This window comes from Rhinoraja longicauda, chromosome 11 (genome assembly GCF_053455715.1).
Source record: "Rhinoraja longicauda isolate Sanriku21f chromosome 11, sRhiLon1.1, whole genome shotgun sequence".
Classification (NCBI taxonomy): Eukaryota; Metazoa; Chordata; class Chondrichthyes; order Rajiformes; family Arhynchobatidae; genus Rhinoraja; species Rhinoraja longicauda.
The window spans coordinates 10,284,943-10,312,660 of record NC_135963.1 but is presented as its reverse complement, the minus strand read 5'-3'; the positions used below and the strand labels follow the sequence as shown (position 1 = coordinate 10,312,660).

General features: G+C 45.2%; 1 protein-coding gene and 1 pseudogene across 5 annotated transcripts in view; one reads left to right on the top strand and one right to left on the bottom strand.

The window, feature by feature from the left end:
* The window catches only part of mtf2 (metal response element binding transcription factor 2), a 34,766-nt gene extending 9,411 nt beyond the window's left edge, over positions 1-25,355 (bottom strand). For 3 of the 5 annotated variants that reach the window (XM_078408233.1, XM_078408235.1, XM_078408238.1), the window contains exons 1-8: positions 24,090-24,146; positions 13,102-13,328; positions 5,909-5,990; positions 4,407-4,502; positions 4,217-4,317; positions 2,767-2,915; positions 1,735-1,830; positions 494-562 (exon numbers count right to left, since the gene is read on the bottom strand). In XM_078408233.1, coding sequence (XP_078264359.1) covers positions 494-562; positions 1,735-1,830; positions 2,767-2,915; positions 4,217-4,317; positions 4,407-4,502; positions 5,909-5,990; positions 13,102-13,328; positions 24,090-24,108 — 839 coding nt within the window. In that variant the 5' untranslated portion in view covers positions 24,109-24,146. Of the gene's footprint in view, positions 1-493; positions 563-1,734; positions 1,831-2,766; positions 2,916-4,216; positions 4,318-4,406; positions 4,503-5,908; positions 5,991-13,101; positions 13,329-24,089; positions 24,147-25,214 lie in introns of those variants that run through there. The other 2 variants (XM_078408236.1, XM_078408237.1) reach the window with 2 other exon arrangements.
* Positions 12,261-12,313, top strand: LOC144598418 (U2 spliceosomal RNA; annotated as a pseudogene).
* Positions 25,356-27,718: the final 2,363 nt, after the last annotated feature.

Genomic DNA, 27,718 nt, shown 5'->3' with positions numbered 1-27,718 from the left:
ACAAAGGACCAAGGAAAATGAGGAAGCAGGAAATTACTAATGTGATATTTGACCAATATTACCGGCTAAATTATAAATAAAATCTATTTAAAAAGCAGATAATTCAATTCATTATAAGCCACTGTTTATTGTTAACATGCTGTTTCTTTAAATAACATTTAATATTGGAAAATGTATTTTGTATTTGTAAAAATACAATGGAAAATGGATACATGGCACATATCTGATCAACGTATATCTTAATACAAACATCAATTTAATTTTAATTTTTGCTTATCTGAAACTAATCCTCCAAGAACAATGGCAAACTGATCAATGGTAAAGTCCATGAGCATTTTAAAGCATTTAATGTAATTGTGGATGATCGGCCATGATCACAATGAATGGCGGTGCTGGCTCAAAGGGCCAAATGGCCTCCTCCTGCACCTATTTCCTATGTAAACCAGAAAACAATACAATTTGTTTTTAAATGCTAGTCAATGTAACAACATACCATCGTAACGGTAGACGTTTGAGGTATTCTGGTCCAGAATTGCAAACAGAACAAATAAATAAATAGAACCTGATGGATGAAAAAAATCTTATTATCACATCCTTTACAACAGAATTTTAGCATTTTCCCTAACCAGTCTGTTGATCTTCATTTTTCTTCTTCCTCCTTTTAAAAGCAGTGAGGTTACATTGTCATCTTCAATTTACATGGTCTGTTATGTAATATATAGAATTTTGGAAGATGACAATGTATCCACTACTTGCATAGGTAGCTCTTCTAGTACCATGGGATCCAGGTTATCAGGATCCTGGGGTATATTGCTGACTATTTCCTGCATTAGTTCCATTTTATATCAGACTTTTAAACTTGAGAACCAAACTCGATGTTAGACAACTGTCCAACGTAATAAAAAAAAGTTCAAAGTAACATCTCGCAAAACAATGCAGTCTGAAAAAGAGCTCTGACCTGAAATGACACCCATGTTCTCAGAGATGCTGCCTGACCTGTTAAATTACTCCAGCATTTGTCTATTTTTCTCAAATTAACACAACCTGGAATCAAACCTACATCTAAAATATTTTTAATTTGTAATGTTCCTATTTTTTCCTGAACATTAACTTAATTTGCCATTTAAATGTGGAGTTCAAGGTTTTCTAAGGCCTCTCATTATACTTCATTTACCCTCAATGTAGCATCAGTTCCAGACATTGAAGTAATCAAATATACAAGCAGCTGTTAGTAAATATGAAAGATGCTAAATTCAAAAGAATTTGCTCAGAATTAAAAGATAGATACTTGAACCCATTTTGTCCTCTAATTTAAAGATTTAAATTTAATTTAAATCTCTAATTTAAAATTTCAGATTTTGCTATAATAACCAAAAAATCTTAATTTACATGTCCGCAATACCATGAAGTTTGTGCCAAAGTGAAGTGGTTTTCAGTTTGTCTATATCTCAAAAAATATGCAGTCAAGTATGACAAACATTCCAACTCTTCACCAAGTTCAGTGCAGGCAGAAAGTGTAGATTGTAAAAGTATTGAATCGCTCAGTGGTTTCAGGGAAATCAAATGTTTAAACTATCAAAAATGTGTACCATGCCATTTTGGCATAATTAGATTATAGCAATAATTGAATGCTCGTAGTCACCTGGATGAAATGAGCATGCATTTCGTGCCATTACAGCCCTGTCAAAAGTTCACAGTTCAGAGTTAAAATTAAACAGTAACATTAGGCATCACCTGTCTCCGTAAAGCATGGGCTTCTGCAAGCATTGTATACAGGCTTCGTGGAACCACTGTTTACACCTCCAACACTGCAGCATTTTCAGGTACCAACTTTAAAAAAAATCAGAATCGGGCATCAGTATAATTTAAACATTTACCACAATCATCACCATGAAGAAAGGTTGCTTTACACTGGAAGAACATTTTTAATAGAATGTCCTTGTTAAAACACTGATGAATAAACTGAGTGCCTTTTTCACGCTTCTAAAATAAATTCGTCCAAAGCACTCCAAAGTGCAGGCGCTGAGTTAATAGCTGATTGACACAAATTACAAAGATCAAAGTAATGCAACTGTCATAGGCCAACCCATTTGCTTTGTGTGTACCCACAGAATGCATGCCAACAGCCCAATATTGAGAAACTACAGCTACAGCAAGTTGATGACCATGTCCTGGATTGGTCATGTAAATGACATGAGAATGTCTTCATTGCCAATTGAACTTCAGCAGATAGCCTCAAAATAAAATTTTAAATTTTGATTAATTCAAGGCAAGTTTGCAAGACCCCACTTGAAAATAAATTTGGCTGCATTGCTTCTATACAAGTGAAACAAGTTGAACATACCAAGAAGCTAACGCTATAAACAAAGGGATCAGAAAGGGAATTAAGCTAAAATATTTAATATTTGTCTGAAGAAGGGCCTCGACCCGAAACGACACCCATTCCCTCTCTTCAGAGATTCTGCCTGTCCCGCTGTTATTCCAGCTTTTCGTGCCTATCTTCAGTTTAAATCAGCATCTGCAGTTCCTTCCTACACAATTAATATTTTATTCAACTGAAGATTATGTACGCTACAATTAAACAAGAGACAGTGCTTTACTCTCTTTGGAGGACAATGTCATTTTCCACGATCATAACTGACCCTGAATTAGTTTAACTCAGAAAAAGGACAAAGGATGGGCTCTCCTTCATAGTGGATAGGTGAACAGTTTTTTATATGTCAAGTAATATCACATTCAATCTAAATCACAAAATATTTCACTTACTCCCCAGGGCCTCCACAGTAACAATAACACTGCTCATGATTTGTTTTATGGCCTGCATCCCACTGAAGATCTTCCAACCGGTATGGCAATGTCTGCTTCATGACTTGCAGAGCTTTGGCATTTGGTCCCTTCTTAAGAGCTCCGCCCCTCTGCAATGAAGGCAACGTGCTGTTAGCAAGGTAATTCATAACTGATCAGTTAAAGCTACAAACCCGAAGGGTGAAAATGCCGAGGGACAATTTCTGTACCCTAGTTTCAACTATTTTGACAATGTGGTAATTATTCCATCATTGGAATATTTATCAAATAAAGAGCACAGATGGGTACCTCACAGCACCCAGGATGCAACCCCCCCGAAATAAGAAACCTAGTGGAGTGACCACGAAAAGTAATTACAATATTACATTACTACATTCTGGGCCCCAACCATTATCATGTGCTGTTGTGCCAGGATGAGGGTTTAGCTCCCCTGTAGCAATGAAACAGTTAAAGTGAGTTGATCGCTGCACAATTCAGTGTGGAATGAGCCATGGAAGCAATGTGCAATGATGCTTTCAGGGCTGGTGTCGGATGAGTGACATTGCTGGCGACTGGCCTGAGCTGCACCATGTGTTGACATTGAGAACTGAGATGAGGAAGAACTTTTTCAGTCAGAGAGTTGTGAATCTGTGGAATTCTCTGCCTCAGAAGGCAGTGGAGGCAAATTCTCTGAATGCATTCAAGAGAGAGCTAGATAGAGCTCTTAAGGATAGCGGAGTCAGGGGGTATGGGGAGAAGGTAGGAACGAGGTACTGATTGAGAATGATCAGCCATGATCACATTGAATGGCGGTGCTGGCTCGAAGGGCCAAATGGCCTCCTCCTGCACCTATTGTCTATTACACAAGAATCCTACAGTTTTCTCATCGCCTTCTTTGGATATGATGGAAACTGCTGACTCCCAAGCTCTTGTCTCACTGCACAACTTTCAGCAGCATGCAGATCTCTTTGATGGCAAGTTCGCAACAGGTGACTGGCCATTACATTTGTTACCATCGAAACATTTCTGGACTAGGTCGAGCAAGCTGCACAGTGAAAAAGAGATAGCCATTTCCAACATAGCTAGAGATAAAGAAAAAAATCCCAACATGTTGTCAACATATGGTGCAGGGGGTTGTCCCCAGCAAAGGCCCCTCGATTGCTGCACCAGGTACGGCCCAGCACATTACTTTGCTAGCCCGAATGCCTATTCACTCGACACTGCACAGTGCTGCAATAAAGTCACCATTCCATTCCTTTGCATCAGGAGCACCAGAGGGAATTGTGCCAGGCTCCCAGTGTAACAGCTCACATCCCAAAGAGATGCCCTTTTAAAAATACAATTGATATGAAGGACCAAGAGCACTACAACATATCAGTGGTCTGAGGGGCAGTACTAAATGGAGTATCAATGTACTTCAGTTGTACAGTACCTTTGTGGTAGTGGCAAAGACACACTGACGGCACAACCACTTAGCATCCGAGGCAATCACACTTGAATCTATGTTAGGCATGTGACATTTCTGATGATAACCTATTGAAAAAGAATTAAAATGTTAAAATACTTCATTGTTTAAAAAGTACTTTTTCAAAACCCCAATTTTACTTCAATTTTCAGTTTACCTTGTCCACACTTGTCACAGATAACCATTTCATTGGGTACTTCAGAGCACTCCTCCTGGCATATTGTGCAAACCATCTCTCCACCTCCACAGGCTCCTGGGGTTAAATTGCACAGTAATATATCTCGCTTGCCCACATTTTAACAATCAAACAGTTGCTCACAAAAATAATTCAAGATTTCGTTGAACCTGCTTTGACATTTCAGATGATTAAAATTTTAAATTATTTAAAGATTAATATGGTCATTGTATCGAAACCACAGTACCAATGGCAATAGTAACTTTTTCAATCATTGGTGATGCAGATGTAGCTTTTGCCAAAAAGTAGACCATTCCAAGAAAGATGCCCATCAGCAACTCATGGACAAATACAGGACAATTACAGAATTTTACATTGCTACCAGCAACCACATTCAGAGAACATTACATATTACAATAGTTTTCACTTTAAGCAAACCTAGAAAGACACAGCATATGTGAGAGGCACACTAACTTAAACCTAACCACAGAAAGGATGGCCATGATCGGATTGACCTAATAATTGTTCCAAAATGGACAGTCTACTCTTAACAGCTAGATATTTTTCATTCAAGCTCAAATTAATCAGCAAGTCAAAAAACAAAGTGGAAAATCAATGCCCACAAAAAGCCAAATCAAGAGAAACCCTTATAAAATAAAAGTTCTTCGAGTACTTTGCCACACAAAGTGTGCAGCACAGTGGCAGTTGCTGCCTTACAGCGCCAGAGACCCAGGTTCGATCCCGACTACAGGTGCTGTCTGTACGGAGTTTGTACATTCTCCCCATGACTGGCGTGGGTTTTCTGAGATTTTAGGTTTCCTCCCACATACCAAAGACGTACAGCTTTGTAGGTTAATTGGTTTGGTAAAAGTGTAAATTGTCCTTCGTGTGTGTAGGATGGTGTTAATGTGCGGGATCGCTGGTCGGTGCGGACTTGGTGGGCTAAAGGGCCTGTTTCCGCACTGTATCTCTAATCTAAACTATCAAAATTTCGAATTATGCAGCTTTGTCATTTCATTCCCTGCCTGTTCAAATTCATTACAAAGAATGCAAGTGTGACATCTTTGACTGAAACACTAATGGGAAGTGAAGTTTGATTTTGATCATTCCTAAGTGTGTAAAAAATAATTCAATTACAAATATGAGCTGAGAAAACTAAAATCCTGCTTAAATTCCCATAGATGGACAAACTATGGATCAACCCACATTGGGGACATTTTCTGTGATCATTTTCACCTTTCTGCATAATACTTCCCCTAAATCAATCTTTACAATCTCCACCATGGGGGAAAGACTCACACACCTTGGCAGGATATCAGTGATCACCAAACTTGTGTCTGCACAGGGAATCTGATACACAATCAATACTTAACTAACAAATCTGATGCCAAAAAACAGAAACTGCTTACCCCTGATTCATGTACTAATCGCAACAAACTTGATTCCAACAAAGCATCATAATTAAGAAATTTAGAAATAGTTACCAGTCTGTATGTCTTTCCACAAGACCCAAGATTTTGAACTGTCTTCAAAGATGACAAAGCAGCTCTCTTTCTGTTTGTTCACCTTTAAAGGAAATTGGAAAGAAACATTATATTTTATAGAAATGCACACTTAAAATACTCCCTTGATTTTCCCAATTATATTCACCTCATTTGCAGACACCCCTTTTCTCACCAAGCCGAGTAATCTTCAATTCAATCAGTAAAGGAAAGTAAATCCCTGGCCCCAAAGTATGATGAGTAGTTTTGGGCGTTTACTCATTACAAAATATATAACTCAAATACACAATATAATGTAGCACTATTTGAAATAGTTCCTCTATTATATCAATCAGGATAAATGCTTGGATGAACAAATATGCAAAAACTGATACAATACAAAAATATTCACGATGCCCTATAAAGGAGATGCACATGAATTCTATAAGTGCCAGGCCACTTTTTTTTTTGTAGATGAAACAATAGAGCAAATATTTTCTACTCGTAATAGTATTTTTAGTTCTGATTTGAATGATTGATCCAAATTTACCAACTGGACAACCCACATTCATGATAAAATGGGGACAAACAGCACTAATGACCCAAATGACCTTACACGGCTGCACTGTCATAAAAAAACACCACAGCCGATCAATCTGAACTTCACCTTCCCACAATTTCTGTATATCCCTCAATTGCCTTGGCATCCAAAAAAAATCAGACTTGAATCAATCCGTAATATACAGAGTGTGCATGCGTGAGCTTCTGCAGAAGGAAAATAGCCAAAATAAAAACAATGAACAGGAACTCCTAGATTTCTTGAATACCAGGCAGTCCCTGAATCTTAATGCAGAAAATACAATTGCACTCTCAATTTTTCCCTAACACGTTAGATCATGCCATGGTTCTCATACTCCATCAATCATATTCTTAGTCACCGTGTAAGAAAAAAAACTGCAAAAGCTGATTTAAATCGAAGGTAGACACAAAATGCTGGAGTAACTCAGTGGGTCAGGCAGCATCTCGGGAGAGAAGGAATGGGCGACGTTTCGGGTCGAGACCTTTCTTCAGACTGATGTCAGGGGAGGGGGCGGAACAAAGATAGAATGTAGTCGGAGACAGTAAGACTAGTGGGAGAACTGGGAAGGGGAGGGGATAGAGAGAGAAAGCAAGGGCTATCTGAAGTTAGAGAAGTCAATGTTCATACTGCTGGGGTGTAAGCTACCCAGGAGAAAAAGTGATGTTCCCGTTAGTCACTGTACTCACTTAAGTTATATTTCTTTTGCCGCTTGTATCCCAGTTTTATTTCACACCTATCGTTGCATCAAACTCAGAAACATTATACCCCATAATTTCTTCAAAACCTTCGATTACAGCTGGTCAGAAACTTGAAACCCAAGGATTGATCCTTTCAGTACCAGATTATTTACAGCTTGTCAATGCAAAAGTGACCTGGCTATTCATACTCTTAAATTCTCAATCCATGCTAATATCCCCAATGCAACAAGCCCATATTTATGTAATAAAACACTCCATCCCGTAGCTTAAATAGTTTTTTTGAAGATCAACATACCTGATCTCCCGGTGGCCCAGCACTTTAACTTCCCCCTCCCATTCCCAGTCTGACCTCTCTGTCATGGGCCTCCTCCAGTGCCATAGTGAGGCCCGCCGGAAATTGGAGGAGCAGCACCTCATATTTCGCCTGGGCAGTTTGCAGCCCGGTGGTATGAACGTCGACTTCTCCAACTTCAGATAGCTCCTCTGTCCCTCCCTTCCCCTCCTCCTTCCCAGATCTCCCTCTATCTTCCTGTCTCCACCTATATCCTTCCTTTGTCCCACCCCCGACATCAGTCTGAAGAAGGGTCTCGACCCGAAACGTCACCCATTCCTTCTCTCCCGAGATGCTGCCTGACCTGCTAAGTTACTCCAGCATTTTGTGAATAAATCGATTTGTACCAGCATCTGCAGTTATTTTCTTATACTACTGGTTGCTCCACTGCGATTTCTCTTCGAGGTATGTCCACTTTGAAGAAGTTCTCCTCCTCTCTTCGACGAGAGTTTAGCAACATGCTCTCTCGCTGCTCCCCCTCTGTGATTTCTCCTGCCCTCCTACTCTACGACCACATCTTGACCCAGACTCGCTACCACAGCCACATCTGCTTCCTTGGGACTTGCCTGCGCCTCCATCTTCTGCCTCGTGGTTTCCAGCTCCGTTTCCAGACCTCCCAATTCGGACCCAACCCGGACTACCGTCTCCAACAGACCATCTGCCACTTCTCTGAACAGTTTTCTTTCCGTGCCCTGCGTTGTACCCTGGCTGGGATGCGCAGGCACCAGCAGGCCCTCTCTCTGACTCTCCCACAGCTCCGGGCCTCACTAACCCACACCTGCAACGGGCCCCAACTATACTTCATCCTACGCCGGATCCACGCCCTCAACACTCGATTCTTCACCTACCTGGACTCCACGAAGGCTCGCAAACTCACCCGCCTCCAGACGGATGCCTCCACCGGCACTCCTCGGCAGCGACTCGACCGCACCGCAGGCCCGCAACTCCACCGCTACTCCGCACCGCCGGCCGGCACACCACGAGGCAGAGGCCCGCGACGCCATTACTGCCACCAGGTGCAGTACCGCTCCTCACCGCCTCCCCGGGGCCGCCGACTGCCGAGGCCTACCTGAGGCCGTCACCACCCACCGCCTCCCCGGGACACCCGGGGCCGCCGCCGCCGACCTCCACCACCTCCCCAGGGCCGCTGACTGCCGAGGCCTACCTGAGGCCGTCACCACGACCTCCACCGCCTCCCCGGGGCCGTTGCCGCCGACCTCCACCGCCCCCCGGGGCCGCTGCCGCCGACGACGACCTCCACCGCCTCCCCGGGGCCGCCGATTGCCGAGGCTTACCTGAGGCTGCCACCGCCGACCTCCACCGCCTCCCCGGGGCCGTTGCCGCCGACGAGCGAGGCCTCTGCACCGCCGCTGCCGCCCACGTCCTTCCCGACCCCTTCACCGCTGCCGCCGACCTTCCCGACCCCTTCACAGCCGCCCACGCCCTCCCCGGCCATCCGCTGACCGAGCCGACCGCCGCTTACCCGGACTCCAGGTCCCCGCGGGCCTCCCCCAGCAACCGTGCTGACCCGCGCCGCTCCACCGCCCAGCAGCAGGTCACAGCCATCGCTGTACCCGGCCCCCGGGACCAACAAAAGGCTGCAGCTCCACCCGGCCCACACTTACCGCGCTGGGCCCACAGCCCCCACAAGGCAGAGCCCCTCAGCACTGCTGGGTCCTACTGCCCACCCTCTACTACAGGTAACTGCAGCAGGGGTTCCACTGGGTCTCCCCCTTCCCCCTCCAGCCAGTTGACCCCCAGTACTCCCCACATCAGTTCTCATGCCCCCCTCTGCCCAGCTAACCCACCACCCCCCCACCATACATCCCCTCCACCTGCCCCCCTGCCTCCATCCGACCCCAACCCCCACCATTGAAGGGTGTTCACCATCCCCCCTGACCTCCCCCTTTCAGACACCGAACGGTCGGTCCTCAGCAGAGGCCTTACCTTTGTTCCCCTCCGCCCCCACATCAACGAGTTCCGCGTCCGCCATGACGTGGAGCTCTTCTTCCGCCGCCTCCGAGCCTTTTACCACGGGAAGGAGTCCCGACCCCCCACTGATGACCCCTTCTCCCGTCTCCAATGGACCCCCTCCACTTTTACCCCCCAGTGTGGCCTACTACCCTCACTAGAACTTTTTATCTCAAACTGCCGGCGTGACATCAGCCGCCTCAAATTTTCCACTCCCCTGACTAACTCCAACCTCTCCCCTCCTGAACGTGCAGCCCTCCACTCACTCCGCAACAACCCGGACTTAATAATTAAACCCGCTGACAAGGGAGGGGCTGTGGTAGTCTGGCGTGCTGACCTCTACCGCACCGAGGCCAGACGACAACTATCAGTCGCCTCTTCCTACCTATCCCTGGACCATGACCCCACCGATAAACACCAGACCTTTATCAGCAGCACCATCACCGACCTCATCACCTCCGGCGATCTACCCCTCAGTGCCTCCAATCTCATAGTTCCCCAGCCCCGCACGGCCCAATTCTACCTCCTACTCAAAATCCACAAACACAACTGTCCCGGCAGACCCATTGTCTCTGCCTGCTCATGCCCTACCGAACTTATCTCTACCTACCTCGACTCCATCCTATCCCCCCTGGTTAAATCCCTCCCCACCTACGTCCAAGACACCTCACACGCTCTCCATCTCCTGGATAACTTCCGGTTCCCAGGCCCCCACTCCCTCATTTTCACCATGGATGTCCAGTCACTCTACACCTCCATCCCCCACAAGGATGGTCTCGAAGCCCTCCGTTTCTTCCTCGACCGTAGAACCAGCCAATCCCCATCGACCAACACTCTCCTCCGCCTAGCAGAGCTGGTTCTTACCCTCAACAACTTCTCCTTTGACTCCTCCCACTTCCTCCAAACCAGAGGCGTAGCTATGGGCACTCGCATGGGCCCTAGCTACGCCTGCCTCTTTGTCGGGTACGTCGAACAATCCCTGTTCCAGACGTACACTGGCCCCATCCCCGAACTCTACCTCCACTACATCGACGACTGCATTGGTGCTACCTCTTGCACCCATGCAGAACTCACTGACTTCATACACTTCACCTCCAATTTCCATCCTGCCCTTAAATATACCTGGACTATCTCTGACATCTCCCTCCCGTTTCTGGACCTCACCATCTCCATCACAGGAGACAGACTAGTGACGGACATTTACTACAAGCCCACCGACTCGCACAGCTATCTGGGCTACACTTCTTCCCACCCGGTCCCCTGCAAAAAGTCTATCCCCTACTCCCAATTCCTCCGTCTACGCCGCATCTGCGCCCGGGATGAGGTGTTTCAGACTAGGGCTTCCGAGATGTCCTCGTTCTTCAGAAAACGGGGCTTCCCCTCCTCCATTATAGATGAGGCTCTCACTAGGGTCTCTTCTACATCCCGCAGCTCCGCTCTTGCTCCCCCTCCCCCCACTCGCAACAAGGACAGGATCCCCCTCGTTCTCACCTTCCACCCCACCAGCCAGCAGATCCAACATATCATCCACCAACATTTCCGTCACCTACAACGGGACCCCACCACTGGCCATATCTTCCCATCCCCTCCCCTCTCTGCGTTCCGCAGAGACCGTTCCCTCCGTAACTCCCTGGTCCACTCGTCCCTTCCTACCCAAAACCACCCCAACCCCGGGCACTTTCCCTTGCAACCGCACGAGATGCAACACCTGTCCCTTTACCTCCCCCCTCAACTCCATCAAAGGACCCAAACAGTCTTTCCAGGTGAGACAGAGGTTCACCTGCACCTCCTCCAACCTCATCTATTGCATCCGCTGCTCTAGATGTCAACTTATTTATATCGCCGAAACCAAGCGCAGGCTCGGCGATCGCTTCGCTGAACACCTGCGCTCGGTCCGCATTAACGCAACTGATCTCCCGGTGGCCCAGCACTTTAACTCCCCCGACCATTCCCAGTCTGACCTCTCTGTCATGGGCCTCCTCCAGTGCCATAGTGAGGCCCGCCGGAAATTGGAGGAGCAGCACCTCATATTTCGCCTGGGCAGTTTGCAGCCCGGTGGTATGAACGTCGACTTCTCCAACTTTAGATAGCTCCTCTGTCCCTCCCTTCCCCTCCTCCTTCCCAGATCTCCCTCTATCTTCCTGTCTCCACCTAGATCCTTCCTTTGTCCCACCCCCGACATCAGTCTGAAGAAGGGTCTCGACCCGAAACGTCACCCATTCCTTCTCTCCCGAGATGCTGCCTGACCTGCTGAGTTACTCCAGCATTTTGTGAATAAATCGATTTGTACCAGCATCTGCAGTTATTTTCTTATACCTTAATTTACTAGTTCTTTTAACCACTTTTCTGGCCAAAACGTCAAGAAAATGGTTTGAGAAAATAGTTTCACTAGATCAACTCAGACCCATACTTTAATAAAAGTGTCACAAATAGACGTCAGGAACCTCCCTGCAACTGATTCTAGTTCTTCCTTTTGAATAGTCGTATATATTTAATGTTTTCTACCTTTCAATGCAAGAGCTCCATAATCTCTGGAGCTAGATGAGCTACATGTGTATTTTACTATACAGGTCACTGATACTTAAAAGCCTTGTGTGGGTCAAAGCCAGAGCATGTCAGGTGTCAATCCCATTGACTTCTTCAGTATTACTAATCTCATGTTTCTTATTTTCAGTGTAGTAGATCAAAAGCAGTTAATACTGTCTCTGTAATTTACTATTATACTAATCACACAACCTGTCCATTCCAATTTTTTAACATCTTAATTTCCCAAACTGTAGTATCTGTTCTTATCAGTTTAATATCTGATACGTCGCTTATTGAGTGTGGCACGGTGGCGCAGTGGTAGAGTTGCTGCCTTACAGCGAATGTAGCGCCGGAGACTCAGGTTCGATCCTGACTATGGGCGCCTTCTGTACGGAGTTTGTACATTCTCCCCGTGACCTGCGTGGGTTTTCTCCAAGATCTCCTCTTTCCTCCCACACTCCAAAGACGTACAGGTTTGTAGGTTAATTGGCTGGCAAATGTAAAAATTGTCCCTAGTGGGTGTAGGATAGTGTTAGTGTGCGGGGATCGCTGGGTGGCGCGGACCCGGTGGGCCGAAGTGCCTGTTTCTGCGCTGTATCTCTAAAAAATCTAAACTAGGATAATTTATTTCCTCTGGGAGAGTAATTCTATCTTTTATTGGCTAGATTAAGATCCTCGAGCAATTGTTCGATCCTCGATAGCAAAAAATAAATCAATCCATCAGAAAATTCAAAACACTTCAGCTAAAAAAAAGTTATATCAATCGTAAGTAAGCAGTGGGCATCATGTATGAAATAAAATGAGGATATTAACACTTGACAGTATGAAAATTTTGTGAATTCAGTAGAGCGTTTATGCATTCAGTTAATTTTTGTAACTGAATGTTTGTACATGATGGTGAGGAAAAGAAAAGTTGATTCAATCTTTAATTCTGCATCTGGCTATCATTTTTGCAGACAATAATTTGCACCTCTTCCATAAAGCTAGAAAAGTTGAAACAAGATCCTTTACATTTACATTAGCCATTCTGGATGACCCTGTCTTGTTTTACAACAGACACACTTGAACAACAAGAGTATATCAATTTTACCTTTTTGACTGTTCCAAGATAAAACAAGCCATCTGACCATCTGGCTAGGACATCCTGACCTTCCTCAAACTTGCATACTGGTCTTTTTCCTTTTGATCCATCTTGTAATGACAAGTGAACCGAGGACACTGGCGTCTTCAGGTTACGATGGGAGGGAGATCGTTTGTGGAGAGATGAGTTACCTACTCCCGTTCCGTCTCTGTCCATCAGGAAAATGGCATTATCAGCTGCAAATTAAAATTCAAAATTAAGCTACTTTATTATTTATCAACCATATTGCATTGTAAAGTCACATCTAGCATGGAGCTCCTGTATGTCCAGTCTAAGACATAATGAAATTTGATCATACTTCCATTTTATCTGAAAATTATCGAGTGCCTCACCCAATTAGCCATGAAATAAGACCCAACCTACATCACCTTTTGGAGGGGAAGAGAAAAGGGCCTGTCCCACTTAGGCGATTTTTTAGGCAACTAGGGTGTCACCTGTATGGTCGTGAGTAGTCTCCAAAGAGTAGTAGCATTTTTCTGGTCGCTGCCGGATTTTGAAATGTTTTTTAAAATTTCGGCGACAGTGGGTTTGACGCCAATGATCGTAGCTTGACGTCTCCCAATGTAGGTGCTGCCGTAGGTTGTCGTCAGCTGATGTAGGTTGTCCCCAGTGCTGACTTCAGTGGATTCCATTGGCGACTACCTACGTCAACTGGCGACAGGTACCGGCATCAAGAAAAGTCAGGTTGCGACAGGCATTGAGAATACAACAGCCAGCCGCGATGCTGATGAATGAAGACGACAATCTATGACAATGTACTACCATACCGACGCAGGGTACGACCATACCGGCAACAAGGCACAACCATACCGACGACAACCTACTACTACGTCACTGGCGGCCATGGTCACGGGATATTGGGCGCCTTCTCGAGGATTGGACATTGTTCGTTTTTCACTTGACGACTGTGCTTTTCATCTGGAGAACTGCAGCTTAACATGGCACCAAGAAGAAAGGGGCAGCCCAAGGGCAGAGTCCAATCCTCATACCCACCCACCAGGCAGCTGGAGACTGAAGGGACCCAGGAGACGACCAGGGAGGTGGCCCTTGTCCCCAACACCACCCCAGCCCTGGTGAGTCCTCAAGACGGCCGTATGATTTCAGTGAGGAACAAGAGTGTGAGCTGGTTGAGTGGTACCAATCGTACTCTCAGCTCTATGACAAGAACCACCGGCAGTGCCGGAACAAAGCCGGGAAGACAGCACTACTTGAAGCCAAGGCCAAGTAAATCCCTGAATGCACCTGTAAGTACCAACTTCATGTTGTGTGGTAGCTGTGGGCTCCATTCTCTTGCAAGCAGGGGACTCACACCGATATTTATCATATCATATCATATCATATATATACAGCCGGAAACAGGCCCTTTCGGCCCACCAAGTCCGTGCCGCCCAGCGATCCCCGTACATTAACACTATCCTACACCCACTAGGGACAATTTTTACATTTACCCAGCCAATTAACCTACATACCTGTACGTCTTTGGAGTGTGGGAGGAAACCGAAGATCTCGGAGAAAACCCACGCAGGTCACGGGGAGAACGTACAAACTCCTTACAGTGCAGCACCCGTAGTCAGGATCGAACCTGAGTCTCCGGCGCTGCATTCGCTGTAAAGCAGCAACTTATTTTTAACAGCTGAACAGCTGAGTGTCTTCAAGATACGGGAAGCTGTCCCAGAGGGCAAACAAGTCAGGGTCTGGTGGCAAGACTTTGACACAGAGACAGGAGTGGATCCCGGAGAAGTGGTCCTTCATGACGTCACACATTGTGCGTGTTGAGACTCGACGCAGAACCAAGTAAGTAATTATCGCAACATAGTCATTGTGAAATTGATTATTTGATTGTCATCTTGCTTGCCATCTCCTGATGGTCATGAAAGTTTGTAAAAGCACATTTATTTCCTTCTAGTTTGACAAGAGATTACCATTTCTCAGAACCTCGAGTGAGGACGAGTCTGATCCTCTTGAGGGAACCTCTGGATCCACCACCTCCACCATTCAGCAGCACAGTAAAAGGAGCAGGAAAACTGCCAGGTCCACTGCATCTCCACCACAACGGAGGAGAGAGCGGCAGGTCTGCAGGAGCAGATCAAGGCGGTATGATCAGCCATAATCACATTGAATGGCGGTGCTGGCTCGAAGGGCCGAATGGCCTCCTCCTGCACCTATTGTTTAGGGGAAATTTTTGACAGAGTTCTCATCTCATCCATCCATCCATTTTTTTTTTTTTTAATTACCTGTATCTTACTAATTTATGGTACAACTCATGCAAAAGGCAGAAGAGGCCAGACTGGCCATGGCATAGCCCCAGACAACACATGAGGGCTGTTGACACATTCTTTGGATTTCTGAAGATTGAGCTGTTAAAAATCCCAGAGGACATGTGGTTTAACTACACCAAGGCTGCCATGACAATGGCTCATAACTTCTCCCAGCCGGTAAATATTTTCAGTGATTCTTGTGGGATTTTGGGGACATTTGACTTTAATATTTGACCTTAATGATTATATTTATGTATGAAATATTCACAATTATTTCATGTGTGTTGCATCATCTGCTGCAGATGGGAAAACATGGGACAGCAGCAGGTGGGACATGCTCTGATGGGACCACCACAGCAGATGACACTGACAGGACAACCACATCAGCAGGCTCATCAGGTATCTAATTTTATAATGCTTTTTGTGAATTGGACTTTAAATTCTTTGGCACACACAGCTTGTTAAAAGTTTTTATTTATTTTCCTTTCACTTAATATTGATGTTTCTGTTTGGAGCCACAGTCAATGATGGGACCATCACTGATACCATACTATCGCCAGGCAACATCTTCCCCCATCACAACTGACATACAGTTTTGCAGCCTGCAATATCAGACTACCATTGCCATGACACAACCACATTTGCGCCAGTGACACCAGGGGGTGGGGGGCAGAACAGAGACCCGGGCGCAAGTGTGGACTTCACTTCGGATACTCAATCTGATCACCCATCACTGTAAAAATGTTTAGATATTAATGATGTTATGAATCCTGTTGGAAGTGTTTTGTTTAAATTTTGAGGTTTGAAGTTAATTGATATTTATTGAGGTTTATATTTTTGTATGCACTGTTGTATGTTGTTATCCACCTTTTAAAAAAATCTTGTTTGCGTCAATAAAGGAAGTTTTTGACATTGAAAAAAGTTAGATGTATGAAGTTATTGTATTTCAGAGTAGTTTCTCATGGCATCACTTTCAAATAGTCATGCAGAATGAATGGAATCCCTACTGTCCACCCACTTTTGTAGGGATACTGGGTGATTCCATTGCTTTGGAGGCCAGAATGACATGACTTGTCTTCATTCTTAAGGGTCATAGCTTGTCGCAGGTTGACTTCAGTTGTCGTAGGTTTTCGCCTGTGTGGTCGTAGGTTGTTGTCATAGGTTGTCGTAGGTGCGGTCATAGGTGCGGTCATAGGTGGATGTCCTAGGTCGCGACGATTGGGTCGCCGGTGCCTTGCCGTAGCTTGAAGTCGACTAGGTGGTAGGTTGTTTGGGCATGTGAGTGAGGTAAAAAAAAAAGAGGAAAAGAGCAGGGCACTTGCACAAGATGTCCAACGGGGGGTTAAAAAAAAATAAAAAAAATTTACACACAAAATTACCCGTTTCAAGCCTCTTTTAGTGCATTTCAAAGTAAAAACAGACAGTACAAAATAATGTGAATATGTCTCTGTACACTAATAACATTTTGAAGTAAATTCGCACATTAATTGAAATCATCCCAAAAAGGTGGTAATTGGCTTTTCTGCTGTGTTTTATATTTTAACCCTGTCTTAATTTAGTTATATAATCTTGCACTTACATTTAATATTTACTCATTACAGTTCCACCACTGATTTTCTGGCACTCTTGGTTCCGGAGCTTTGCTGGTTTATCCAGCAGGCCAAGGAAGTCGGCTATGGGGATAGATTTGCTGGCTCCAGATGGGCTGGAATTCCAGAGCCCCGGCCACAGGTTACAAATTCAACCCACCAATCGGCCGTGGAAGTCCCAATAAGGTCGAGATTGGCTGCCTTGCCCAGCCTAGGTGCCACATTTTCAGAGAGACTTCCAGGACACGGGGGATTTCTCACGGAACCCCTAGCGGAACCCGTGTTCATCGTTTATATGTCTATAGACGTCTATACACCTTTTTTCTTTCGATTCGATTTCTCTGTTTATTTGGCAAAGTGAAAAACGCGGAAATCATGCAAAAAGCACGGAAAATTGATTTGAAAAACGCGGAAATCCGAAGAAAATTCACATGTCTGGTTGTTGTAGCTTGTCGTAGACATTGTCGTGGGGGGTCCAGTTGCCTTTTTTGCAACGAGCTGCTACGACCTTTGCAGACGCCTAAAAAAATCGCCGAGGTGGGACAGGCACTAAAGTTCCAATACAAGATTGGATTTGTAGTCTCGCAGAACATTTAAAATGTTGGTGCTTAATGGGAAAAAAAATCTGATACATATTCACTATTTCCATCAATATTGAAATAGAACAATATAAACAAAGCTTAACAAAACATTTGCGCCATGACAAAGATAAAGGTGTGGCTTTATACCAGCTAAAATGCTCTCCTAGCTCTCCACACAGACAAAAATAGCCAAGAGCAAGTAACAGTGGCGATTTGTTCATCAGTTGTTAGACACAAAATGCTAGAGTAACTTAGTGGGTTAGTCAGCATCTCTGGAGAGAAGGAATGGGTGGTTTCGGGTCGAGACCCTTCTTCGGACTAAAAGTAGAAACATAATCTGAAGGGCTTCGACCCGAAACGTCACCCATTCCTTCTCTCCAAAGATGCTGCCTGACCCGCTGAGTTACTCCAGCATTTTGTATCTACCTTCGATTTAAACCGGCATCTGCAGTTCTTTCCTACACATTTTGTCCGCTCCACTGCAAAATTTGTTCATCAGTTGGCAGGTCCCAATCAATAGTGGACCTCTGAAAATGATTACAAAAGTTAGTGAGTAAAAGTAGAAACATAGAAAAATAGGTGGAGTAGGCCATTTTGCCCTTCAAGCCATTCAATATGATCATGGCTGATCATCTAAAATCAGTACCCCATACCTGCTCTTTCCCATATCCCTTGATTCCTTTAGCCCCGAGCTAAATTCAACTCTCTCTTGTAAAGCAGCTGTTACAGTTAGAGGATATTTTGTCTCTTCGACAACACCACCTGTCCCCAACTCCAGAACAAACCCAACGTGTTTCTCATTCAAGCTTGTCGTGGAGTGACTCCCCTCACTGTCTCCCCCTCCCCTCCCCAGATCTGACATCTGTGGCTACGCCTGTTTAAAAGGTGAACCTGTAGTGGCCTGGACGTGGCCAGAAATAGGCTAGACACCAGGCAGGTTTCGAAAGTTCTTTAATGAAGGTTGTGAGCATCCACTCACAACGAGTTCCACCGAAGGGATGAAACACTCCCCCTAAACCCCCGAGTAGAAACCCCATAGCCCGTGGCAGTCCCTCATCTCTGTTCGTCAAGTTCCAAGGGAACTGACCCTAGGAGTGGCCTAATACCCAGGGACTGCCACAAACCCTTCTTTACCCCCCTCTCTCTCTCCTCTCCACCCTAGCTCTCCTCCTGTCCCCCTCGCTCAACTCCTGTCCCCCCTCGCTCTCCTCCTGTCCCCCCTCGCTCTCCTCCTGTCCCCCCTCGCTCTCCTCCTGTCCCCGCTCGCTCTCCTCCTGTCCCCGCTCGCTCTCCTCCTGTCCCCCCTCGCTCTCACCCCCCCTCGCTCTCACCCCCCCTCGCTCTCACCCCCCCTCGCTCTCACCCCCCCTCGCTCTCACCCCCCCTCGCTCTCACCCCCTCTCGCTCTCACCCCCCCTCGCTCTCACCCCCCTCGCTCTCACCCCCCCCTCGCTCTCACCCCCCCTCACTCTCACCCCCCCCCCTCACTCTCACCCCCCCCCCCCCCTCACTCTCACCACCCTCCCTCACTCTCACCACCCCCCCTCACTCTCACCACCCCCCTCACTCTCTCTCCCTCCTCTTGCCTTCAATGGTCAAGAATTCCACAGATTCACAACTCTCTGGGTGAAAAAGTGTTTCCTCGTCTAAATCCTAAACGGCCTACCCCTTATTCTTAAACTGTGAGCTCTGGTACGATATATTCTTCCAAACGGAAATAAAAATAGAATTTGGATCGCTCTATCAGGCTGTCACTCGGAATCCTATAACCTGCTGCACCTTTCAATAAAGTCATCAAATCTGATCTTGATTAAACTGCACTTTCCTGTCTGTTAACCTTTAAGTTCTCTTTCGACAAGGCCCACAAAACAGGCCTGGAAGACCTTGGAGATCAAATGCATCTACTGGCCACACTGCAGAACTGCTGCCTCATTCTTCTCATTACTTGAGTAGACAATAGACAATAGGTGCAGGAGTAGGCCATTCAGCCCTTCGAGCCATCACCGCCATTCAATGCGATCATGGCTGATCACTCTCAATCAGTACCCCGTTCCTGCCTTCTCCCCATACCCCCTCACTCCGCTATCCTTAAGAGCTCTATCCAGCTCTCTCTTGAAAGCATCCAACGAACTGGCCTCCACTGCCTTCTGAGGCAGAGAATTCCACACCTTCACCACTCTGACTGAAAAAGTTCTTCCTCATCTCCGTTCTAAATGGCCTACCCCTTATTCTTAAACTGTGGCCCCTTGTTCTAGACTCCCCCAACATTGGGAACATGTTTCCTGCCTCTAATGTGTCCAATCCCCTAATTATCTTATATGTTTCAATAAGATCCCCCCTCATCCTTCTAAATTCGTGTATACAAGCCTAATTGCTCCAGCCTTTCAACATACGACAGTCCCGCCATTCCGGGAATTAACCTAGTGAACCTACGCTGCACGCCCTCAATAGCAAGAATATCCTTCCTCAAATTTGGAGACCAAAACTGCACACAGTACTCCAGGTGCGGTCTCACCAGGGCCCGGTACAACTGTAGAAGGACCTCTGTGCTCCTATACTCAACTCCTCTTGTTATGAAGGCCAACATTCCATTGGCTTTCTTCACTGCCTGCTGTACCTGCATGCTTCCTTTCAGTGACTGATGCACTAGGACACCCAGATCTCGTTGAACATCCCCTCTTCCTAACTTGACACCATTCAGAGTACTATGCTTACTTTGTTTCATTCATAAGGACATCCAGGTCTCTCTGTACTGAATTTTGTCATCTCTCTCCATTTAATATTCTGCAATTCTTCCACCAAAGAGAAAGTCCTGGTGTTTTTCCACTTTTATTCCAGCTATGAATTTTTTACTTATTCACAACCTGTATCCACCTCACAACATGCATTGCCAACTATCTTTGCATCACTGGCAAATGTGGCTACAAACACACAGTTCCTTCATTCAAGACATTATGTGGGTTATTATGTGGGTCATTATGTGGGTTATTGACGTCCCAGTACTGATTCGCATGACATCCCACTATCTTGCAAACCTGAAAGTGACACAATTATTCCAACTTACTTTACATTTGACCAATACAAATAGTCAACACTGACAGCCAGAGGAACCGAGGTTCGACTACTGTTCATGAAACTGAATGTTTATTCTTTTTTAAACATTCACAAATATTCAACAGCACACAGGAAGGAAGAGTATCAAAAATTTAGATTAACTCCCTAACAGCTGCCCCCCAAACATTCAAAACCATTTGATTAATTTAAATTACTAAACTAATTCAAATTAAAAAAAGCTCTACTTACTGTGAAGAAAGGAACTGCAGGTGGTGGTTTACATCAAAGATAGACATAAAATGCTGGGGTAATTCAACAGAACAGGCAGCATCTCTGGAGAGAAGGAATGGGTGACGTTTCGGGTCGAAGTGTGAAGAAAGGTATCGACCCGAAACGTCACCTAATCCTCCCCTCCAGAGATGCTGCCTGAGTTACTCCAGCATTTTGTGTCTATCTTAGCTCTACTTACTGTTCTCGCAATGGCTGTTTCTGCCCAATAATTTCAATAAGCAGTGTGCTTGCTGAGATGCGACACATTTTTCTGGAATGGAGCAAGATGGGAGATGGAGGGGATTGGAATTAGGTGACAGAGGTGAGGTGATAGGAGTAGGGATGCCACCAACTCTTGCTTATTTCTTGGCAAGGTGCCCCAGCCCTCAGTGGCGTCCCCTTCCGCCTGCAACACTCCCTTTCCTCTTGGACATCCCTTTTGGACCTTTTAATTTCCAATAGCTGTTATGTCAACTGATTCGACTTCTCTATTTCCCCTCTAGACACTAACCTCTCCCCTACCAAACATGTAACACTCCACTCACTTTGTACCAATTCCATTCTAGTTATTCCACCAGGGGAGAGGGAGGAGTGAACATTATAGTCAGATTGAATGACCTATGCCTTGTTGAGGCCAGACACCACCAACAAACAGCAGTACGCTGTCTCCAACGCAGTTTCACGCCTCTTCACATCAGGAGATCTCCCTTTCATAGCTTCTATAGAAGGGTCCCAACTTGAAACTTCACATTCATGTTTTCCGGAGATACTGACTGACCCGCTGAATTATTCCAGGACACTTTTTTGTAAGCCAGCATCTACAGTTACTTGAACGTAGACACCAAAAGCTGGAGTTACTCAGCAGGTCAGACAGCATATCTGGAGAAAAGAAATAGGTGACATTGTGTGTCTTCCAACTTTTTTCCCCCAGTTAATGTCTCCACCGCATCTGTTCTCAACGTGACGCCAGCCGTTTTAGGACATCTGATATGAGCTTTTTCAGGAAACATGATTTCTACTATGATTGATGGAGCCCTCTCATGCATTTTCTTTCTTTCTTAGATTTCTGATACAATAGACAATAGACAATAGGTGCAGGAGTAGGCCATTCGGCCCTTCGAGCCAGCACCGCCATTCAATGTGATCATGGCTGATCATTCTCAACCAGTACCCCGTTCCTGCTTTCTCCCCATACCCCCTGACTCCGCTATCCTTAAGAGCTCTATCTAGCTCTCTCTAAAATGTATTCAGTGAATTGGCCTCCACTGCCCTCTGAGGCAGAGAATTCCAGATTCACAACTCTGACTAAAAAGGTTTTTCCTCATCTCTGTTCTAAATGGCCTACCCCTTATTCTTAAACTGTGGCCCCTGGTTCTGGACTCCCCCAACATTGGAAACATATTTCCTACCTCTAACATGTCCAACCCCTTAATAATCTTATACGTTTCGATAAGACCCCCTCTCATCCTTCTAAATTCCAGTGTATACAAACCTAGTCGCTCCAGTCTTTCAACATATGACAGTCCCGCCATTCCGGGAATTAACCTAGTAAACCTACGCTGCACGCCCTCAATAGCAAGAATATCCTTCCTCAAATTTGGAGACCAAAACTGCACACAGTACTCCAGGTGCGGTCTCACTAGGGCCCTGTACAACTGCAGAAGGACCTCTTTGCTCCTATACTCAACTCCTCTTGTTATGAAGGCCAACATTCCATTGGCTTTCTTCACTGCCTGCTGTACCTGCATGCTTCCTTTCAGTGACTGATGCACTAAGACACCCAGATCACGTTGTACATCCCCTTTTCCTAACTTGACACTATTCAAATAATAATCTGCCTTCCTATTCTTACCACCAAAGAGGATAACCTCACACTTATCCACATTAAACTGCATCTGCCATGCATCCGCCCACTCACACAACCTGTCCAATTCACCCTGCAACCTCATAGCATCTTCCTCACAGTTCACACTGCGACCTAGCTTTGTATCATCGGCAAATTTGCTAATGGTACTTTTAATCCCATCATCCAAGTCATTGATGTATATTGTAGATAGCTGCGGTCCCAACACCGAGCCTTGCGGTACCCCACTAGTCACTGCCTGACATTCTGAAAGGGACCCATTTATCCCCACTCTTTGCTTTCTGTCTGTCAACCAACTTTCTATCCATGTCAGTACCCTACCTCCAATACCATGTGCTCTAATTTTGCCCACCAATCTCCTATGTGGGACCTTGTCGAAGGCTTTCTGAAAGTCGAGGTACACCACATCCACCGGCTCTCTCCTGTCAATTTTCCTAGTTACATCCTCAAAAATTTCCAGTAGATTAGTCAAGCACGATTTCCCCATCGTAAATCCATGCTGACTCGGAACGATCCTGTTACTGCAATCCAAATGCTCCGCAATTTCGTCTTTTATAATTGACTCCAGCATCTTCCCCACCACCGATGTCAGACTAACTGGTCTATAATTTCCCGTTTTCTCTCCCTCCTTTCTTGAAAAGTGGGATAACATTAGCTACCCTCCAATCCACAGGAACTGACCCGGAATCTATAGAACATTGGAACATAATTACTAATGCGTCCACAATTTCTAGAGCCACCTCCTTAAGCACCCTGGGATGCAGACCATCAGGCCCTGGGGAATTATCAGCCTTGAGTCCCATCAGTCTACCCAAAACTTTTTCCTGCCTAATGTGGATTTCCTCCAGTTCCTCTGTCACCCTAGGATCTCTGGCCACTAGAACATCTGGGAGATTGTTTGTATCTTCCTCAGTGGACAGATCCAAAGTACCGGTTCAACTCTTCTGCGAACAGATGCGAACTCTCACAAGAAAAAAAGAGTTACAGTAGGGCTCTCCTCTCGTCCTACTAGCCCAAGCACCCAATACACCATCCTTCATCATTTTCACCAGCTATAATAAGAACCATTAGCTGCTCATTCTCCATACCCTTTCTTGGATCCCTGTCACCCCTTCTCTCTTCATACTGCTATCTATCTTCCCTCTCCACTCAAAGTTGTGATGTTGGGTCTCAACCCAAATTGCCAAAGAGCCCCTCCCCCCCCCCCCCCACCCGTCTCCCCCCCCCCCCCCCACCCCCCAACTACACACAACATATGACGCTTGACCTGCTGAGTTCCTCCAGCAGTTTGTGTTTTGCTCCAGACTCCAGGATCTAGTACCTGCATAAAATGAGGCCATGTATAGTTTGTACTGATGACATCAAGTTCCCTGATTTATTTGTTAATGGCACAGCAGCAGTGGGTGCTACTTTTCCAAACTTCCAAGCCTACAAAAATAAACTGAACAAAGAACTTACACAAATCATTCCATTATTTCCATGAAAACATTTAATAATTTCAACTGACAAAGTGAAGATAGTCAAACGTTTTAATTTTTGGGAATAAATGGTGCAAATATATAGGGTTTGACTTTCTGGGGCTTTAAAACCAGATTTCCAATGTATTTGCTTTGATTAAAACAGTTTAAGTTACGAAAGGTGACAATGAAAAGGGCCATTGATTCACTTAGTTACATCAAAATGTATTAACGTAAATGAAAATCTCACCCAAATTTTTAAAATAATTTGTTTATCACGATAACACCACTAAAATGCTTGAATACACTGAATAATACATAAAATAGAACATACTATAACTGTTAGGATATTGTCAAACCAACTTTACCATCTTTAAATGCGACTTTTCATAGCTAAAATTGCAAACAAAAACTGAATCCAAAACATTTTAAGGCAAGTTCATGTTAACAAATTGCCTTACATCATGTTATAGTATCATATTCACGCAAATTCATTGAAATTCTGCCTAATTTGCAGTATCATGTACTAAATGTACAATGAATTCAAAAGTTTAACTTTTTTTTAAAGAAAATGGATCCTCACTAAGATATCAATAAAGATTCAGGCTGGTGAACCCCCCCCCCCCCTGGCCTCCTCCTTCAGTCGACTAAAATGGGCAGAAATCGAATCCCCCCCCAACCTGTTCAGACTTCATCTTAAACAAAGGCGGTGGGCAAATGTGAACAATAAAGAAAATAACGCGCCCAGAATCAACTTCTGCGAAGCAGGCGCTGAAGATATGAAAGCACCCCGCAGTTTCCCCATCTACTGGCCAGACACCCCGGGGCTACTTCCTCTCACGGAAACGAGAACCGAGAGGCCCATCCATATCTCTCTCTCTTTCTCTCTTTCTCTCTTTCTCTCGCGCTCTCTCGGTTCCAGAAGCCCTCTCCCCTCTTTAAAACAAAAACACACACAAAGAAAATACAATTTAGTTGACGGCGCTCACCTCATTCGGCCACTGCAGTGAAATCCCACCTGTCTCATTAAAAGCATGCAGCGCTGGACGCGGCTACCCCTCTCATCGGAGCCGTTTCTCTCACTCGCTCTCAACACCAGCTCCACTCACGCCATCGCCATTTTGGTTTCCCGCGGGCTCGGCTGTGCATTGTGGGGGAGGGGAGGAGGAAGCCGGCGCATGCGCGTTGGTCCCAGGCGCGGGTGGAAGGTAGGTGATGAGCACAGATGCACGTCCCTCACCTTCAGCAAGCCCAGGAGCAAACTCACTCCGCCACTTCCCAAACATTCTGCAGGAGCCAAGAGTATCTGATCTAGTTCGATGGCATGCAAAACAAAGCTTTTCACTGTATCTCGGCACTGGTGACAATAATAAACCTAATGGCTTTTACTGGCTTTATCTTGCACTGAATGGCTCGATTGTAATCATGTATTATCTATCCGCTGACTGGTTAGCACGCAACAAAAGCTTTTCTCTGTGCTTTGGTACTCGTGACCACAATAAACCAGTTTAGCATTTTTTTTGTTCTGCACAAGATTCCAGTGTCTGCAGTTCCTTGTGTCTCCAGTTTTTTGTTGTCTTAATCGTCACGGATTTAGTTAAAAGGGCATCACAAACAATGATCCGCATCATATACCATGCCTTTTGCAGTATTGTTTTATTTCCACAGACCGCTGTATTTTTCATATTAAAGTTTTTATATTGGGCTCATCATCCTGAACTTAAAGAAAGGAGACTTTGAAGGTATGAGACGGGAATTGGCTAGGATAGACTGGCAAATTATGCTTAAAGGGTTGACGGTGGAGATGCAATGGCAAAGATTTAAAGACTGCATGGATGAACTCCAAAAATTGTTCATCCGTGTCTGGTGAAAAAATAAAAGGGGGAAGGTGGCTCAACCATGGCTAACGAGGGAACTCAAGGATAGCGTTAAATCCAAGGAAGAGGCATAGAAATTGGCCTGAGGAAACAGCAAACCGGAGGACTGGGAGGAATTTAGAACTCAACAGAGGACAAAGGGGTTAATTAAGAAGGGGGGGGGGAAAGCATGAAAGAAAGCTTGCGGAGTATATAAAAACTGACTATAAAAGCTTCATTAGATATGTAAAAAGGAAAAGATTAATGAAGACAAATGTAGATCCCTTACAATCAAAGACAGGTCAATTTATAATGGGAAACAAGGAAATGGCAGAACAGTTAAACAAGTACTTTGGTTCTGTCTTCACTAAGGAAGACACAAACAATCTCCCAGAAATACGAGGGGACCGAGGATCTTGTGGGAGGGAGGAACTGAAGGGAATCCACATTAGTCAGGAAATGGTGTTAGGTAAACTGTTGGGATTGAAGGCAGATAAATCCCCAGGGCCTGATGGTCTGTATCCCAGCGTACTCAAGCAGGTGGCCCTAGAAATCGTGGATGCATTGTTGATCGTATTCCAATGTTCTCTCGAATCTGGATCAGTTCCTGTGGACTGGAGGGTAGCTAAAGTAACTCCACTTTTCAAGAAAGGAGGGAGAGAGAAAATGGGGAATTATAGACCAGTTAGCCTTACATCGGTAGTGGGGAAGATGCTTGAGTCGATTATTAAAGATGTTAGAGCAGCGCATTTGTGAAGCAGTGACAGGATCGGTCAAAGTCAGCATAGATTTACGAAGGGGAAATCATGCTTGACTAATCTTCTGGAATTGTTTGAAGATGTAACAAGTAGAATGGGATAAGGGAGAGCCAGTGGATGTGGTGTATCTGGACTTTCAAAAAGCCTTTGACAAGGTCCCACACAAGAGATTAGTGTGCAAAATTAGAGTGCATGCTATTTCGGGTGGGGTATTGACATGGATAGAGAACTGGTTGGCAGACAGTAAGCAAAGAGTAGGAATTAATGGGTTATTTTCAGAATGGCAGGCAGTGACTAGTGGGGTGCCGCAAGACTCGGTGCTGGGACCCCAGTTATTTACAATATATATTAACGATTTAGACGAGATAATTAAATGTGACATCTCCAATTTTGCGGATGACACAAACCTGGGTGGCAGTGTGAGCTGCGATGGGGATGCTATGAGACTGCAGAGTGACTTGGATAGGTTGGGTGAATGAGCAGATGCATGGCAGATGCAGTATTATGTGGATGAATGTGAGGTTATCCACTTTGGTGCCAAGAACAGGAAGGTAGATTATTATCTGAATGGTGTCAGATTAGGAAAAGGGGAGGTGCAACGAGACCTGGGTGTGCTTGTACATCAGTCACTGAAAGTAAGCATGCAGGTACAACAGGCAGTGAAGAAAGCTAATGGCATGTTGGCCTTCATTGCGACAGGATTTGAGTTTAGGAGCAAGGAGGTCCTACTGCAGTTGTGCAGGGCCCTAGTGAGACCAATTGCGTATTGTGTGCAATTATGGTCTCCTAATTTGAGGAAAGACATTATTGCTATTGAGGGAGTGCAGTGTAGGTTCACCAGGTTAATTCCCGGGGTGACGGGACTGACATATTATGAAA